Source organism: Schistocerca americana, chromosome 1 (genome assembly GCF_021461395.2).
Source record: "Schistocerca americana isolate TAMUIC-IGC-003095 chromosome 1, iqSchAmer2.1, whole genome shotgun sequence".
NCBI classification, from domain to species: domain Eukaryota; kingdom Metazoa; phylum Arthropoda; class Insecta; order Orthoptera; family Acrididae; genus Schistocerca; species Schistocerca americana.
Window position 1 is genome coordinate 695,163,389 of NC_060119.1, and position 16,333 is coordinate 695,179,721.

General features: G+C 44.9%; 1 protein-coding gene across 1 annotated transcript in view; it reads left to right on the plus strand.

The window, feature by feature from the left end:
* Positions 1-16,333, plus strand: part of LOC124609405 — a 501,321-nt gene that overhangs the window by 123,628 nt on the left and 361,360 nt on the right. The window contains exon 3 of the mRNA XM_047140070.1: positions 2,894-3,169. Coding sequence (XP_046996026.1) covers positions 2,999-3,169 — 171 coding nt within the window. The 5' untranslated portion in view covers positions 2,894-2,998. The remainder of the gene's footprint in view (positions 1-2,893; positions 3,170-16,333) is intronic.

The following is a 16,333-nucleotide window of genomic DNA, read 5'->3' on the forward strand; positions in this document are numbered from 1 at the left end:
AAGTATGACTCACGCCCCGTCCTCACAGCTTTACTTCTGCCAGTACCTCGTTTCCTACCTTCCAAACTTTACAGAAGCTCTCCTGCGAACTTTGCAGAACTAGCATTCCTGAAAGAAAGGATATTGCGGAGACATGGCTTAGCCACAGCCTGGGGGATGTTCTAGAATGAGATTTTCACTCTGCAGCGGAGTGTGCGCTGATATGAAACTTCCTGGCAGATTAAAACTATGTGCCGGGCCGAGACTGGAACTCGGAACCTTTGCCTTTCATCTTCCACTTTGATTATTATCGACTTAATTCAACTCTTCTCTGACCATAAGATAACTTCACTTGCTCTAAAATACACTCTAACACAGAAAAAAATGACGCACCACGAAACAATTACCGAATGGGGCAGATATCGGTAGATGTGATTACCCATACAGAAAAACAAATAACTACAATTTCAGAAAAATTGGGCGATTTATTCAGGAGAAAGAGCCTTACAATTAGAGCAATTCAATAACTCGTTGGTCGACCTCCGGCCCTTGTGCAAGCAATTACTCCGCTTGGCATTGACTCATAGAGTTATTGGATATCCTCCTGAGCGATGTCGTACCAAATTCTGTCCAACTATCGCATTAGATCTTCAAAATCCCGAGCTAATTGGAGGGTCCTGCCCATAATGCCCGAAACGTTCTTAATTGGGGAGAAATCCGGCGACATTGCTGGCCAAGGTAGGATCTAGCAAGCATAAAGATAAGCATTAGAAACTCTCGCCGCTGCCTGGAGCGTTTTCAGACATGACTTCTGCCTGTAATCTCATTGAATGGAGTCGACCGTCTTCAGTGATAAGCCCCGCTTAGAACTGAGCCCCGATGTCTAGCGAAGATATGTCTGGAGATACACTGGACAGCGGTGGAATACCAAGTCCACTATCGCCCAAGAACCAGGAATGAGGGTTTGGGGTACCATTTCTTTTCATGGCAGGATCCCTGTGGTTGTCATCCGTGGAGCCCTTACAGCATAGTGATATGTCGACGATATTCTACGCCCCACTCTGCTGCCCTTCATGGCAAGAAATCCTGGCCTTACATTTCAACAAGATAACGCCCGCCTTCACACGGTGAGGAATCCTAGTGCTTGTCTTCGCGCTTAACAAACCCTACCTTGGCTGGCATGATTGCCATATCTCTCCGCAATTGACAACGTTTGGAGCATTATGGACAGGGCCCTCCAAGCAGCTCGTGATTTTGACCATTTAACGTGCCAAATGGACAGAATGCGACATGATGTACCTCACGACATCAAATAACTCTATTAATCAATGACAAATCGAATATCTGCTTGCATAAGGGCCAGAGAAAGATCGACATGTTATTGTCTTGCTCAGTTTGTGAAACTCTTTCTCTTTATTAAGTCATCCAATTTGTCTGAAATCGTAATCAATTGTTTTGTCTGTACAGGTACATCGCATCTAAGGATTTCCGTCCCATTCGGACAATTCCTTCGGAGAGTGTCCTTTTTTTTTGTTATAGAGTGTATAATAGTAAATTGCAAAGGAGTGGGAAACCAGCAAGCAATTACATTAGCTTGTCCAGTGCTTGCTGTAGCCGCAAAACGTCGCGTTAAGCGAGAGTATAGACTATATAAGTCCAATCGCTGCGTGGTCTAAAGCTCTATCAGCGTTTTCCAACACTATTAACCTGTGTAAGTGGACACATGTGTGCCTTGAATACAGCTTCACCCGTGCACCTGAATAAAGCAAATAAATAAATTCGGGTGCACGCGTGAAGACTCATGCGACGGCAAGCCATTTCTATTGATACTGGCAGCGACAGCGACAGCGACAGGTAGCAATGCGGCCGAAGGCCATGTTCGCTATGCGCACATTGCTATCTGTCGCTGTCGCTGCCAGTATCAATAGAAATGGCTTGCCGTCGCGTGAGTCTTCACGCGTGCACCTGAATAAAGCAAATAAATAAATTCAGGTGCACGCGTGAAGACTCATGCGACGGCAAGCCATTTCTATTGATACTGGCAGCGACAGCGACAGCGACAGGTAGCATTGCGGCCGAAGGCCATGTTCGCTACGTGCACATTGCTATCTGTCGCTGTCGCTGCCAGTATCAATAGAAATGGCTTGCCGTCGCAGGAGTCTTCACCCGTGCACCTGAATAAAGCAAATAAATAAATAAATTCAGGTGCACGTGTGAAGACTCATGCGACGGCATGCAATTTCTATTGATACTGGCAGCGACAGCGACAGCGACAGATAGCATTGCGGCCGAAGGCCACGTGCGCTACACGCACATTGCTATCTGTCGCTGCCAGTATCAATAGAAATGGCTTGCCATTGCATGAGTCTTCACCCGTGCACCTGAATAAAGCAAATAAATAAATTCAGGTACACGCGTGAAGACTCATGCAACGTCAAGCCATTTCTATTGATACTGGCAGCGACAGCGACAGATAGCATTGCAGCTGAATGCCACGTGCGCTACACACACATTGCTATCTGTTGCTGTCGCTGCCAGTATCAATAGAAATGGCTTCCCTTCGCATGAGTCTTCACCCGTGCACCTGAATGCGAGAGAATCCCACATCGAACGGTAACGAAAGTCAATAGCAGTTCCTGCGGTCGTTGTAATTACACGTGACCTCAAAATGTCGTCATGTTTGCAGGACGTGTTTTGAGACAAGTATTACTCATATATTTCTTCAATATACTGCTTCCATGCCTTTACCACCAGTCGATTAATACTCTGGATATAGGACGATCTTTGTCTTTTAATGACAGCCCCTCCTCGTACACCGAGTTTGAGTGAATTCCCGCAGTGTGTCGTCGGCAGCGCATCCGTCGCGTGTCTCGGCCTGAGCTGACGGCAGGCGTGGCCTGTGGTGTGTTTACAGCGGAGGGAGCGCCGCGGCGGTCGCGGCCGTGGTCCCCCAGCAGCGGCGGCGGCAGCGGCAGCGCCAGCGCCAGCGGGCAGGTTCTCATGGCACGGCGCGCCGCCCATGGCCAGCACTGAGGGCGCAGGCGGGCTCCTGCACCACTACCACTACCACGACTACCAGCAGCACGAGACGGCCATGGCGGAGATGCCGCACAACCCGGCGGCGCACGAGCTCAAGCGCTGCAGCGCCAAGCTGGACCTGGCGCGCGAGCGCAGCTTCGTGCGGCACCAGGTAGGTCGGCCGGCGGCGCGCGCGACACGCAGTCCTCCGCGACACAGAGAGATCAGGAAAAAAATAGCGAAGTTAAAACACTCAAAGCAAATAAGACTCACCACGAAGGAATTATCCGAAAGGGACAGAAATCCGTAGGTATGTTGTACATGTAAAGCAAACAAATTATCACAGTTTCAGGAAAATTGGAGTTGGTCCGCCTCCTGCCATTATGCAAGTAGTTCCTGGCTTGATATTAGCTGACAGAGTTGTTGGGTGTCCTCCTGAGCCGGCCAGGGTGGCCGAGCAGTTCTAGGCGCTACAGTCTGGAACCGCGCGACCGCTACGGTCGCAGGTTCGAATCCTGCTTCGGGCATGGATGTGTGAGATGTCCTTAGGTTAGTTAGGTTTAAGTAGTTCTAAGTTCTAGGGGATTGGTGACCTCAGAAGTTAAGTCCCGTAGTGGTCAGAGCCCTTTCAACCATTTTGTCCTCCTGAGCGACGTTGTGTCAAATTCTGTCCAATTGGAGCATTAAATCGTTAAAATCCCGAGGTGCTTCGAGGCCTTTTCTTAATGCTCCTAACGTTCTCCGTTGGGGGAGAGATCCAGAGACATTGATGGCCGAATAGGGTTTCGCAGACACGTTAATACAAGCAGTAGAAACTCTCTCTGCGTATGGGCGGGCATTGTTGTTGTTGTGGTCTTCAGTCCTGAGACTGGTTTGATGCAGCTCTCCATGCTACTCTATCTTGTGCAAGCTTCTTCGTCTCCAAGTACCTACTGCAACCTACATCCTTCTGAATCTGCTTAATGTATTCATCTATTTGTCTCCCTCTACGGTTTTTACCCTGCACGCTGCCCTCCAGTACTAAATTGGTGATCCCTTGATGCCTCAGAACATGTCCTACCAACCGATCCCTTCTTGTAGTCAGTTGTGCCACAAACTCCTCTTCTCCTCAATTCTAATCAATACCTTCTCATTAGTTATGGGCGAGCATTATCTTGCTGAAATATAAGCCTAGGTGGGCTTACCCTGAAGGGCAACAAAACGTGCTGTTGGATATCCTCGACGTACCGCTGTACTGTAAGGGTCTCGTGGATGACACCCAATCCAGTCCTGCTATGAAAATAAATGCCACCACAGAAAATCGCGACTCACGGTTGTCGGGTCATACAGCGAGCGAGAGTCCCACCACTTTCCAGGGCTTCTCCAGTGACGTCTTCGGCCATCGAATCTCATTGACTGGAGTAGAAATGTCTTCAGTGATGAGTTCCACTTCGAAATGAGCCCCCACGACGTGCAAAGACAGATCTTGAGACGCTCCAGACTGTGGTGGGATACCAGCTTGGCTATTGCTCGCTGTACTACCTAACATCCATGGGTGATGGAACGGCGTGCCACTTCATTTCATAGCTGGACCCTTTGGTTGTCATATGTGGCATCCTTACAGAGCAGCGGTGCGTCGACGATAGTCTACGCCCTGTTTTGTTGCCCTTCTTGGCAAGCCATCCTGGGCTTACATTTCAGCAAGATAATGCCAGCCTGCACACAGCGGCAGTTTCTACTGCTTGTCTTCGCAGTTGTCAAAGCCTAACATGGCCAGCAAGGTCGCCGCATCTCTCCCCAATTGAGAACGTTTGGAGCTTTACGGGCGGGGCCACCCGACCAGTTCGGGATTTTGAGGATCTAATGCGCCAGTTGGATAGAATTTTGCAAGCCAAGCCGAGTAACTGACTGCATGAGTCAGAGGTCAACCAACGCGTCACTGACTTCCTCAATTTGTGAAGCTCTTTCTCTTTAATAAATTATCACATTTTCTGAAATTGTAATCATTTGTTTGTTTGTACATGTACGGTACATCACATCTACCGATTTCCGCCAAATCCCGAAACTTCCTGCGTGGTGGGCAGTTTTTTGTTGTCTTAGAGTATATTTTATTTCTTTGCACTCTCATGCCTGTAGTCTTGGTACACACTGAAATCCACGCCCCACAGTACCGTAGTACATCGCTAGACGAGCCAAACCAAAAGCGCCACCTGCAGATAAACTGAAGTAAGTGATGCAAAGTCGTGTGGTGTGAATGGCTGGGGGGATCCGAAGGGCAGGTTCAGCCGCCTAATTAGATTGGTTTCTCCTATCCTTCACGCCCACAGTCACCTTCCCTTCGTGAAATATAAGACCTGTGTACGAAAGTGTATATTTTAAGTGTAGGTGACTGCAGTGGTTTTGTTTGTAGCGTAGCGCCATCTCTGTGTTGGAGATGATGAGGTAAGGGAGAGAGAGTGAAGTCTGATGCCGGCACATTGCCTATAAATTTGAGTACGTGTAGTAACTCGTTTATGGCAGCAAGGGAAATGAAAACTACCTTATTGTCCGGCACAATCACAGTAATTTCGAACGAAATTACTGGCTTGGGCCATCCTCAGATCTAATGCGTAAAGCAAAGCTGTCAACAAACCAAAGACTGGTTTGCCACCATAGAGCTAGGAACTTCCTGGCAGATTAAAATTCTGTGTTGGATGCGCACTCGAACCTGGAACCATTGCCTCTCGTGGGAAAGTGCTCTACTGACTGAGCTATCCGAGCATGACTCACGACCCGCTATCTCATCTTTACTTCCACCAATACCTCATTTCCCACCTTCCGAACTTCACAGGAGTGCCAGCGCGCACTTCGCTGCGGAGTGAAAATGCATTTTGGGAACAATCTCTTAGGCTGTGGCTAAACAATTTCTTCGTTATAGCGTTTCTTCCAGGAGTGCTTATTCCGCAAGGTATGCGGGTAAGCTTCTGAGAAGTTTTGGAGGTGAGAGATGAGGTACTGGCGAAAGCAAAGCTGTGAGGGCACTTCGTGAGGCATGCTTGGAAAGTTCACCTGATAGGGTAATTGCCCACGAAACGAGAAGGTACCAGGTTCGAGTCGCGGTGCGGCACAAACTTCTAATCTACCAGGAAGTTTAAAATCAGCGCACACTCCGCTACATTGTAAAAATTCGTTCTATCCTTAGTGCTTCGTCTAGCGGCGTGCTACAGTAATGCGGCGCGGGGATTTGACTCAGTCCCAGACGTGTACACGCAAACAAACAACAAAATAACTGCGTAACTTAAAAAGAATTAGCGATAATTGAAATTTTATGACTGCGTCTTGTAATTTTGGCTTCTGGATCATAGACCACTGTTACTTGTGCGTGCATCTACATCTAAATCTACATGTTTACTCTGCAGCTCACAATTAACTTCCTACTGAGAGTACAAGAAAGAGCCGCCACTAGGGAGTCCTTGCGCAAATGTTCTCGAGTAAATTGCCTCGTGAAATTCGGATAAAATTCCGATCTTCCACCGATGCCTTGGATCATCGGCGTCACGCTCAGGCTGTGAGCTACGTCCTCACCGTACAGGAAATTAATATAGATACGAAGAACTTCGCGACGCAGTACTTGGATAAAACCACTCGTGATGGTCATTTTTTGCGCGTAGATGTCGACGGTATCTGCTGTATTAATTGTCTTTTATTTTTCAAACATATTTCCCCGACTAGGGTCGGGAATCATCGATCAACATCTACGGCTAGAGCACATAAATATAGTCAATGGATCTTCATAGTACTATGTTTACTTTACTACACGCAAGCGATAACATACACGTCCGATCACTTTGTAGAGGATTATTTCCTATACCAACATACAATGAACTTATAAATAAGAGGTTATAAGTTGATGGGTTTTTGGACCGTTTGACTACATATGGTCTAATCGCTGATGATGGGCGGTAATGCCCGAAACTGCTCAGAGAAGGTTTGAATAAATAAGAAAATCTTACAAGCTGCTTTTGTCGACGCTTAACGTGTGGAAAATGGCCTTTATCACGTAAATCGAAGCCACGCGGCAAACTTCAAAGATTTTTTTAAAAAAAAGTTCTCGGTTAATTTACTGCATCAAATGCGGGTAACATTCAAAGCTTTCGACAAAAGCTTCTACATTCGTTGTTAGCCGCGCGGGATTAGCCGAGCGGTCTTAGGCGCTGCAGTCATGGACTGTGTGGCTGGTCCCGGCGGAGGTTCGAGTCCACTCTCGGGCATGGGTGTGTGTGTTTGTCCTTAGGATAATTTGGGTTAAGTAGTGTGTAAGCTTTGGGACTGATGACCTTTGCAGTTAAGTCCCATAAGATTTCACACTCATTTGAACATTTGTTAAGAATGCCTCTGATGACCATCACAGAGACTATCGTTAAAAGCACGGAATTTTATCCTAATTTTACAGGCAAGTTAGTCGAGAATTTTTTATCTAAAAAGAATCGTAAAACATTGTTGTACGACAGGTCACGGGAAATTTCCTTAGGCGTATAAATGGCAAGATTCTTTTCTTTCGAGTCCTCTCTTAAATATGTCTCTTAACTTCAGATGAGTGTAGTGATTTGGTACGGAGTGTAATGACATGACGTAAAAGGTGAAACCCTATGCCGGCCTAGTCCTCTGGAATAGCGGCCAGAGACCACTTTGGTTTAACGTCTTCCTTCGATTGGTGGAACAACGTTAGCAGCGCGACAGCCCTCTACTTCGGGCCGCACTGCGCAGAGATTTGACATTTGAACGTGGCTCTGGCACAAGATCTGCTCATCAGGCCAAATACCGGTAATGACAAGTTGTTCTAGCATTGGGTTTCGAACTGCCTACCTCTGCATTGAGCGGCATGCACTTGCAAACGTATGCGCTCTCAGGTAGCGTACAGATCTTAATGGTAAGTATTTACAGAGTCCCTCCGTCTTCTTCTGAAGGTACTGTCATCAGCGAATTGCAGTCCCAAACTCAAGCGTAAAAGCTGTCATAGTTACACCCTATTTTTGTTAAGAGATTTCCAGCTGAGCTAATACTAATTGATGCTTATCTGTTTGCACACATACTGTATTATTTCTTTTACTTGTTATACCGAGCGTAAACGTGATATGTTTGGACAACTGTGTATGCCCACCAACGATTCTGCACCCTCGGCATGGCTTCGCCTTTGCATCGTTATCCGCCACTTTTCAGGGTTCCTGTACAACCACGGCAGCCTACGTGCGCAACGTGTAGGTCTGCAGTACAGTGAATTAGCCTTGTAGCCAGCCCTCTTCACTGTTTCCCTGTCCATTGCAACACGAGGGGCTTACAAACCTTCTGTTCAAATAAATGCAGGAAAAAAATGTGTGGATTTAGCAGAGAACTCAAATATCGAAAAGAACCTGCAGTGTTTCTAATATCCGAAGTAAGAAAGGTTTCTATCTTCTGCGAGAAAACTAGCATAAATGTTGGGGTTAAAAATAGCTAGGGCCTCCTTCGAAGAAGAATGGGGCTACGATTAAATCGATCTTAAGTAAATCCGAGACTCATCAGCGTCATAACATTGCTCTTATGATTTTAGCAATGCTCGCTTATTCTTTTAGTATAGCAACTCAAATTTGACAACTGTTTGAGCGCAAGACATGGAAAGTATGTCAGCAGCCATCACTGTAAAATCTGGGTTTCGTCTCTACTCGAATCCCGACGTCTGCATGGTTCAAATGGCTCTGAGCACTATGAGGCTTAACTTCTGAGGTCATTAGTCCCCTAGAACTTAGAACTACTTAAACGTAACTAACCTAAGGACATCACACACATCCATGCCCTAGGCAGGATTCGAACCTGCGACCGTAGCGGCCGCGAGGTTCAAGACTGTAGCGCCTAGAACCGCTCGGCCACAGCGGCCGGCGATGTCTGCATGACACAATCCAAAACATTCACGGGACCTTCTTACGTTAACTGAGTAAAATTAATAAATTTGCCTATTTACAGAATAGATGCTGATACAGAGTCAGACAGTTAACTGGAGATAATATTGGAGTTATGAAATATGTCGAGTTCCGCAATAGCCAAAGAAAATGCATTCAAAGTATTATCGTAGAAAACCAACCTAACCGATTCTCAGTTTACTGGACGTGTTTGCTCACTGTGGAGTAGATAAGAAAAGTGTCAGCTGTACTCTACTTGTGATTCTAGAGTCAGCGATTGAGTACTAACCTCAAAATCGTTACTTTGATGTTCCATGCCATTGACTATCACACTGTTGAGTCAAATATAGAAGGCGCAAGGTCACTACTCATTCCATTCACCCACAGTTTCGGCTCGTCATCTTCCCAAATCTCGGTCAAAAGTGGTATCTATTAACAGCACTCTTGTAATCAGGTATGTTCGTTTATCTATAGCTGTACTCTCCGGTTTTCTGGACAAACATATAAGCAACCGAGAGGCTACAATAATAAGTGCTGTATACTGTTGCTACGCCATCATATAACGCACAGCAGTTCTTGAGCGATGAGTCAGTCACCACAAATCGCGGAAATTGCGATCAGTGCTCTAGTGAACTAGCCCATCATTCCTAAGCGGTCACGTGAAAATGACAGTAAGTCTCTTTGCCGAAAATCCGTGCTTATCTAACGACTCGACCTGGCTAACCACCCGAGAAGAATTTAAACAATTCGATTCAGTAAGGGAGCAGCACCTTTGTGGAAAGCAGAAAGCTTTCGAGATTCTCCACCGTAATGTTACAGTTTGTCATCAGTCAGTTCGGAAGCAGTAAACACCAACGACCATGAATCTCGCATACAGAAGTAGGCGGATGTATTGATCCACACAATCAGTTTTCTGTTTTACAGCCTTATTGGCGATGAGAAAGAGAGAGCGGTAAAGTCGATGCAACGGTAAAACACGCTCGATAATGCACGTGGGTATCGGTTTCTATAGAACAAATAAATGGAACAAGCATTCTGTTAGGAAAAAAAATACGTTGATTTTGGAATTATCAATCGATCCGATTTCCAAAAAATGAAGTTTATTACCAACGTATTGTACTCTGATGCTAGAATTTTACGACTCAAGCTTGGGAGCGTCTCATACTCTATGTCAGGAAAGTTTCTTAGTTATTTCTGTGCTACAATTGCTATTTACAAGTGTAAGTAGTTTGACCATTCTGATTTTTATGACTGAAGTTGATGATGGGACCTTACCATTAACAAGACGAAAATTGATTCTTTTGTTAACCTTGTCGTAACAGGCATCTGCTTCCACTTTCATACGTCTCTGCCGGCGGCAATGACATCCTGACAGAACAGAAGGGATGAGTAAGTGTACCTTAAATAATGAATTCATTCGACTCCAACATGTTGGTGTGTGTATTTGATATGCAGTGATGTGGAGACGGTGAAGTTTGACAACATATCACAAAGCGCAGGTTATCTTTTTTTGTTTTGTTTTGACTACATAATACAGCCTCGTTTAGGCAAACGCATGGCTGGAACCTAACGTTCTACATCACCAATTGTGTTGACAGATGCATACTGTTCATGTTTCAAAGTGTCGTCACTGCATATAGTGCAACAGTTATTTCCCTCCCACAGTTCGTTTTATGACCACCTATAATTGCCCGGAGTTTCCGTTCCAGGCACACACAGCAGCTGGAAATATTAGAAGAGACTTTTGGAGCTTCTGGTAGTTCTCCAAAGGAATACAGAGCTGTGCTGTTTGCAATACTTTCAACAGCTGTTGAAAGTTCTATGACAGAGGCGTCACCCAGTGAACACGTCTGTCGACATAGTCCCACAAATATTCTCTTAGATAAAGATGTTTGGGGATCAGGAAGGAAACTTCGACGAGTTGATCGTACTCACTCAGCCATTTGCGAACATTGCAGCTGTTCAGAAAGGGCCATTATCATGTTGGAAGATCCCATCCGACGAAACTTCCTAGCTGATGTATGCTAGACGGGGACACGGACCCAGAATTATGCCTGTAGCGGACACTGCTCTTGCCGGCTCGTATTCCGGAAACAGACAGTAATGTGCCTTAAAATCGTGTTGCAACACCCTGCAAAGAACGAAAAAAGACCGGTATCAGATCCATCAGCTGAAGCTGAGGCTCCCAAACCGAGAGACAAATCTTGTCTAGTCAAACTGAGGGACAAAGAACAAACTCACGACGTATTAGAAGCAAAAAAATACATCGTCTGTAATTACAGTATCAGTCAGGACAAGGAAGGTGACGACAGCAGCCATACTCTTAGCCCGGGTACAAGAATAAACTTCGTAGAAAGCCCTGCAACCAAGGGTCTCATTCTAAGAAGGAAATCTGAGGAAATAATTGAAGGTAAAATCTTAGGTTCTCTGGACTGAACCACTAAAAACGAAGGTGGGAGAAAAGTTTGACTCGACAACCAACGGTTCACTTCAAATGTTGACTGCTGCGGGAAATGACAGCGGGAGCCTGTCCTGAGGCATTGCGGTAAACACTGAAACAATGAGTGGTATGTTTATGTATTATTTATTTATTATAACATGGCTACATCGCAAAGAAATAATGTTACAATCATCTCAATCTACAAACTAATATCCAGGCCACGAATATAGTCTACTGATCCCTCACTCATCACTAGGAGGAGGAGGAGGAGGAGATTAGTGTGTAACGTCCCGTCGACAACGAGGTCATTAGAGACGGAGCACAAGCTCGGGTGAGGGAAGAATGGGGAAGGAAATCGGCCGTGCCCTTTCAAAGGAACCATCCCGGCATTTGCCTGAAGCGATTTAGGGAAATCACGGAAAACCTAAATCAGGATGGCCGGAGACGGGATTGAACCGTCGTCCTCCCGAATGCGAGTCCAGTGTGCTAACCACTGCGCCACCTCGCTCGGTCATCACTAGGAACTCGGTTGTATAGCCAGGGAAAGCTCCCAGAGGACATTCTTCACTTACATGGCGAACAGTCTGCTTTTCAGTACCACAGTCACAATTTGGTGAAATTGCTTTCTTCCACTTGTGCAAAGAGTCTGCGCACCTTCCTGTGCTGGTGCTTATTCGGTTAAGAACTGACCAAGTCTTGCTTGGCAGGTGGCTTCGTCGACAGGTTCTGTCGTTGCACTAATCTGCCATCTCTCCAGCAGTCATCAGTATTAGAGCCGTGTCCAAATGAAATTTTTGCGGTTTCCGGAGGTGGGTGACGACAGTGAAGTCTATCTCTGCTGATGTTTGCAATGTCTCCGTGAACACGGAGGTTAGGATTTTTCTGCAGTTTTTTATCCCAGTTCCTCAAATACCGCGTTTTAATGTAATGTTAAAAGTGGCTGTCGGTATCTTTGTCAATTATGTGGTCAATAAAACAGGATTCAGCTCAACTGAACCGGCCGAGGTGGCCGAGCGGTTCTAGGCGCTACATTCTGGAACCGCGCGACCGCTACGGTCGCTGGTTCGAATCTTGCCTCGGGCATGGATGTGTGTGATGTCCTTAGGTTAGTTAGGTTTAAGTAGTTCTAAGTTCTAGGGAAATGATAACCTCAGAAGTTAAGTCCCATAGTACTCAGAGACATTTGAGCCATTTGCTCAATTGAGGAATAAAAATATTATACTGTATTTCAGTTCTGTGAAGATCGTAAGATAAATTTTGGCAGTATGTTAAATACAATGGTTCTTAGCCATTCATAGGTTAATATTGTAATTATTATGTATTCAAATCAGAAAACAAATACAAACCACGGTAACTACCATTACAAACAACTGAAAAGAAGAATTTTCAAGCTACAATGCTCTCGACCAAAATCTTGCAACTTCAATTGCACCTCGTGTCGCAAGCGAATCTTCTTCTGCGTAAGGTACAAAGCATGCTTGACTATCCAGTACTCGTTCCACCGTCTGTGGTTCTCCGCAGTCACAGTTGATGGCACCCATGGAGAGAAACCATTTCCGGAGCTGACTTCTGGATCCTCCAACTACAGAACGGGGATGCTTGAGTGATCTCCATATGATCGAATACTGTTCATCTACATCTCCATACTCTTTCTTCTAACATACCTGTGATGTCAGCTATGCCTACACCTGTAATCACTGACTATCCACGTTAATACTGTAGACATGGATGTTTTCGTCTGTGATTGCATTTTAAGAATGAGCTTCAAGTAGATGTCTACATCTACATCCATACTCCGCAAGCCACATGACGGTGTGTGGCGGAAGATACCTTGAGTTCCTCTATCGGTTCTCCCTTCTATTCCAGTCTCGTATTGTTCGTGGAAAGAAAGGTTCTCGGTATGCCTCTGTGTGGGCTCTAATCTCTCTGATTTTATCCTCACGGTCTCTTCGCGATATATACGTAGGAGGGAGCAGTATTCTGCTTGACTCCTCGGTGAATGTTCTCGAAACTTCAACAAAAGCCCGTACCGAACTACTGAGTGTCTCTTTTGCAGAGCCTTCCACTGGAGTTTATCTATCACTCCGTAACGCTTTGCGATTACTAAATGATCCTGTAACGAAGCGCACTTCTCTCCGTTGGATCTTCTCTATCCATTCTATCAACCCTATCTGGTACGGATCCCACACTGGTGAGCAGTATTCAAGCAGTGGGCGAACAAGTGTACTGTAACCTACTTCCTTTGTTTTCGGACTGCATTTCCTTAGGATTCTTCCAATGAATCTCAGTCTGGCATCTGCTTTAGCGACGATTAGTTTTATGTGGTCATTCCATTTTAAATCACTCCTAATGCCTACTCCCAGATAATTTATGGAATTAACTGCTTCCAGTTGCTGACCTACTATATTGTAGCTAAATGATAAAGCATCTTTCTTTCTATGTATTCGCAGCACATTACACTTGTCTACATTGAGATTCAATTGCCATTCCCTGCACCATGCGTCAATTCGTTGTAGATCCTTCTGCATTTCAGTACAATTTTCCGTTGTTGCAACCTCTCTATATACTACAGCATCATCCGCAAAAAGCCTCAGTGAACTTTATTGTGAATAGCAACGGTCCTACGACACTCCCGTGCGGCACACCTGTAATCACTCTTACTTCGGAAGATTTCTCTCCATTGAGGATGACATTCTGCGTTCTGTTATCTAGGAACTCTTCTCTCCATTGAGGATGACATTCTGCGTTTTGTTATCTAGGAACTCTTCAATCCAGTCACACAATTAGTCTGATAGTCCATATGCTCTTACTTTGTTCATTAAACGAATGTGGGGGAACTGTATCAAACACCATGCGGAAGTCAAGAAACACGGCATCTATGGCCCTCTGAGTCTCGTGGGCGAATAGCTTCATGCTTAGGTGGGGGGAATTTCCGAATCGAGACGTCTGGTGGAGTCTAGTGATCGACAAATGTTTGCTTGCTGTCGATGCTGTTCTTTGCAAGACTGGAATGATCTTGAGGAGGCTTCTTCTGGACCTCAACTTTGGGGCTGCCGGAGCGTGACCATGTAGTGGATGGTTTTCCTGATGATCCTGGTTTGTTTTCTCCCCGTTGGCAATTACTTCACGATGAATATTTGGTGGCGCTATTCCGGCGAGTTGGTAGAGTTTTACAAGTGTCATAGGTTTCAGGCAACCTATAGGAAGCCTGCACGTTTCCTGTAGCGCAGGGATAGTAAACTTGATTCACCTGCCGCCCACTTTTGTAACCCTGTTACTAGCATAATTTTCTAACCGGCACCACTTCCACAATAATGGTGATTTATGAAGTAGAAAAATAAATTTACACTATAAAATTTATAGGGGAGAATTGCAGCAAGTTTAAGTATATAATAATAATTACTTACGAAATACTTTATTTCAAAACGTTATGGAAACTTGATGAAAATATCTTTAACCCCCAAACACCTACCGCGCACCATGAAAGTTGAATCCAAGTTGAGTACTTCCGCTTTTGCGCCTTGTTCATTATGTTTGTGTGGATGCATTTGTACGGGAGTAGGTACGCATACTGTGCAGAACTGTAACATGTGCTAGTGCCGTCATTCTCAGGGTTTGAGGTCTAGAGGTCCTCGGGCTACCAATGATCTTGCGGAGGATATTGTAATTGTAATAAAATTGAAACAGGGCATTAATTCTGCTGCTAAAAATATTGAAAGCAGATGAACACCACGTACTGGATGCGGTACAAGTATGTTATCTATGTAAAAAACGTCATTGAAATCCATAAACTATGTGCGCTGGATATTTTACATTTGCTTTCAGCTCCGTCTAAAGTACTTTAACTAGGTGAATTGACAGTTTTTTACTTCACGCCAGATCAAGAGCATGTTACAGATTTCAAAAGAAGAAGCAATTTATTTAGGCCTATACAATTATATTTTCTTTATCGTTCTGTTAGAGAAATTGGATGATGTGGAATCAAATATATTCTATTATTTATTTTACTTTCTCTTCTTCAAGAACACAGACGAAAAAAGTTCTCTTTTCGCTCAAGATCCAATCATGCTAATAAGAAGAATCTATTTTAATTATGGCGTTTATTTAAGTAAAGAATCAATTGTTTATTTTACCAAAAAGGAAAAAAAAACAAAGGAGGTTGGTGACAGCATTGCACGCGAAATCGTAGGTTCTGCATTCGAGTGCGGATATGGTATATAGCTTTATCAAGACACAAAGGAATGAATGACATTAGCTGCCAGTGAGCACTGATTTAAATCAATGGGGAAAGTTAAAATTTTATGCCATACTGGGTTCGAACTCTGGTCTCCTGCTTGTTTTTTTTTAATTTCTTTTTTTTTATTTGTTCGATATAGTTCGTTGCGTATGGTCTGTGCGCGTGTCACATGACATCCGTTCAAGTTGGTCATTGATTCTTTGACTCAGTTTTTTTTTATTACAGAGAGCACGCAGTTCTCCGACCGAACACGCTGAGCTACCGTGCCGGCTATTTGTCAGGCAGATGGGCTAACCACAGCACCATCTGGAAACAGTGGCCATCGCAGTTGCGTGGACTACCCTAGCACGCCTCCCGTCAGACCCAAATTCTCAACTTACCCACACGCTACTGATGTAGTGCCCCTTTCGACGATTCCCGTAAGAGGTAGGGCGTAGTGTGCATCCGCACGCAAGTGACCAATTGCTCGTCCCCACCTTATTTCGTATAAAAGTGGTGTCCGTTCTTTAGGACATGTCAGAAAGAACGGACACGACTATTTAAAACTTTATTCCCTGTATCTGAAAAACCGTCGTCACCTACGTGCCGTTGACGTCATCACTACGATGTGGTCGTAACAACGAGCTTTGGCTCCCAAACATGATTAAAAAAAGAATCTCATTTAGGCGTTGTTTACGAAGTAAAGGTGTTGTTGTTGTTGCGGTCTTCAGTCCTGAGACTGGTTTGATGCAGCTCTCCATGCTACTCAATCCCGTGCAAGCATCT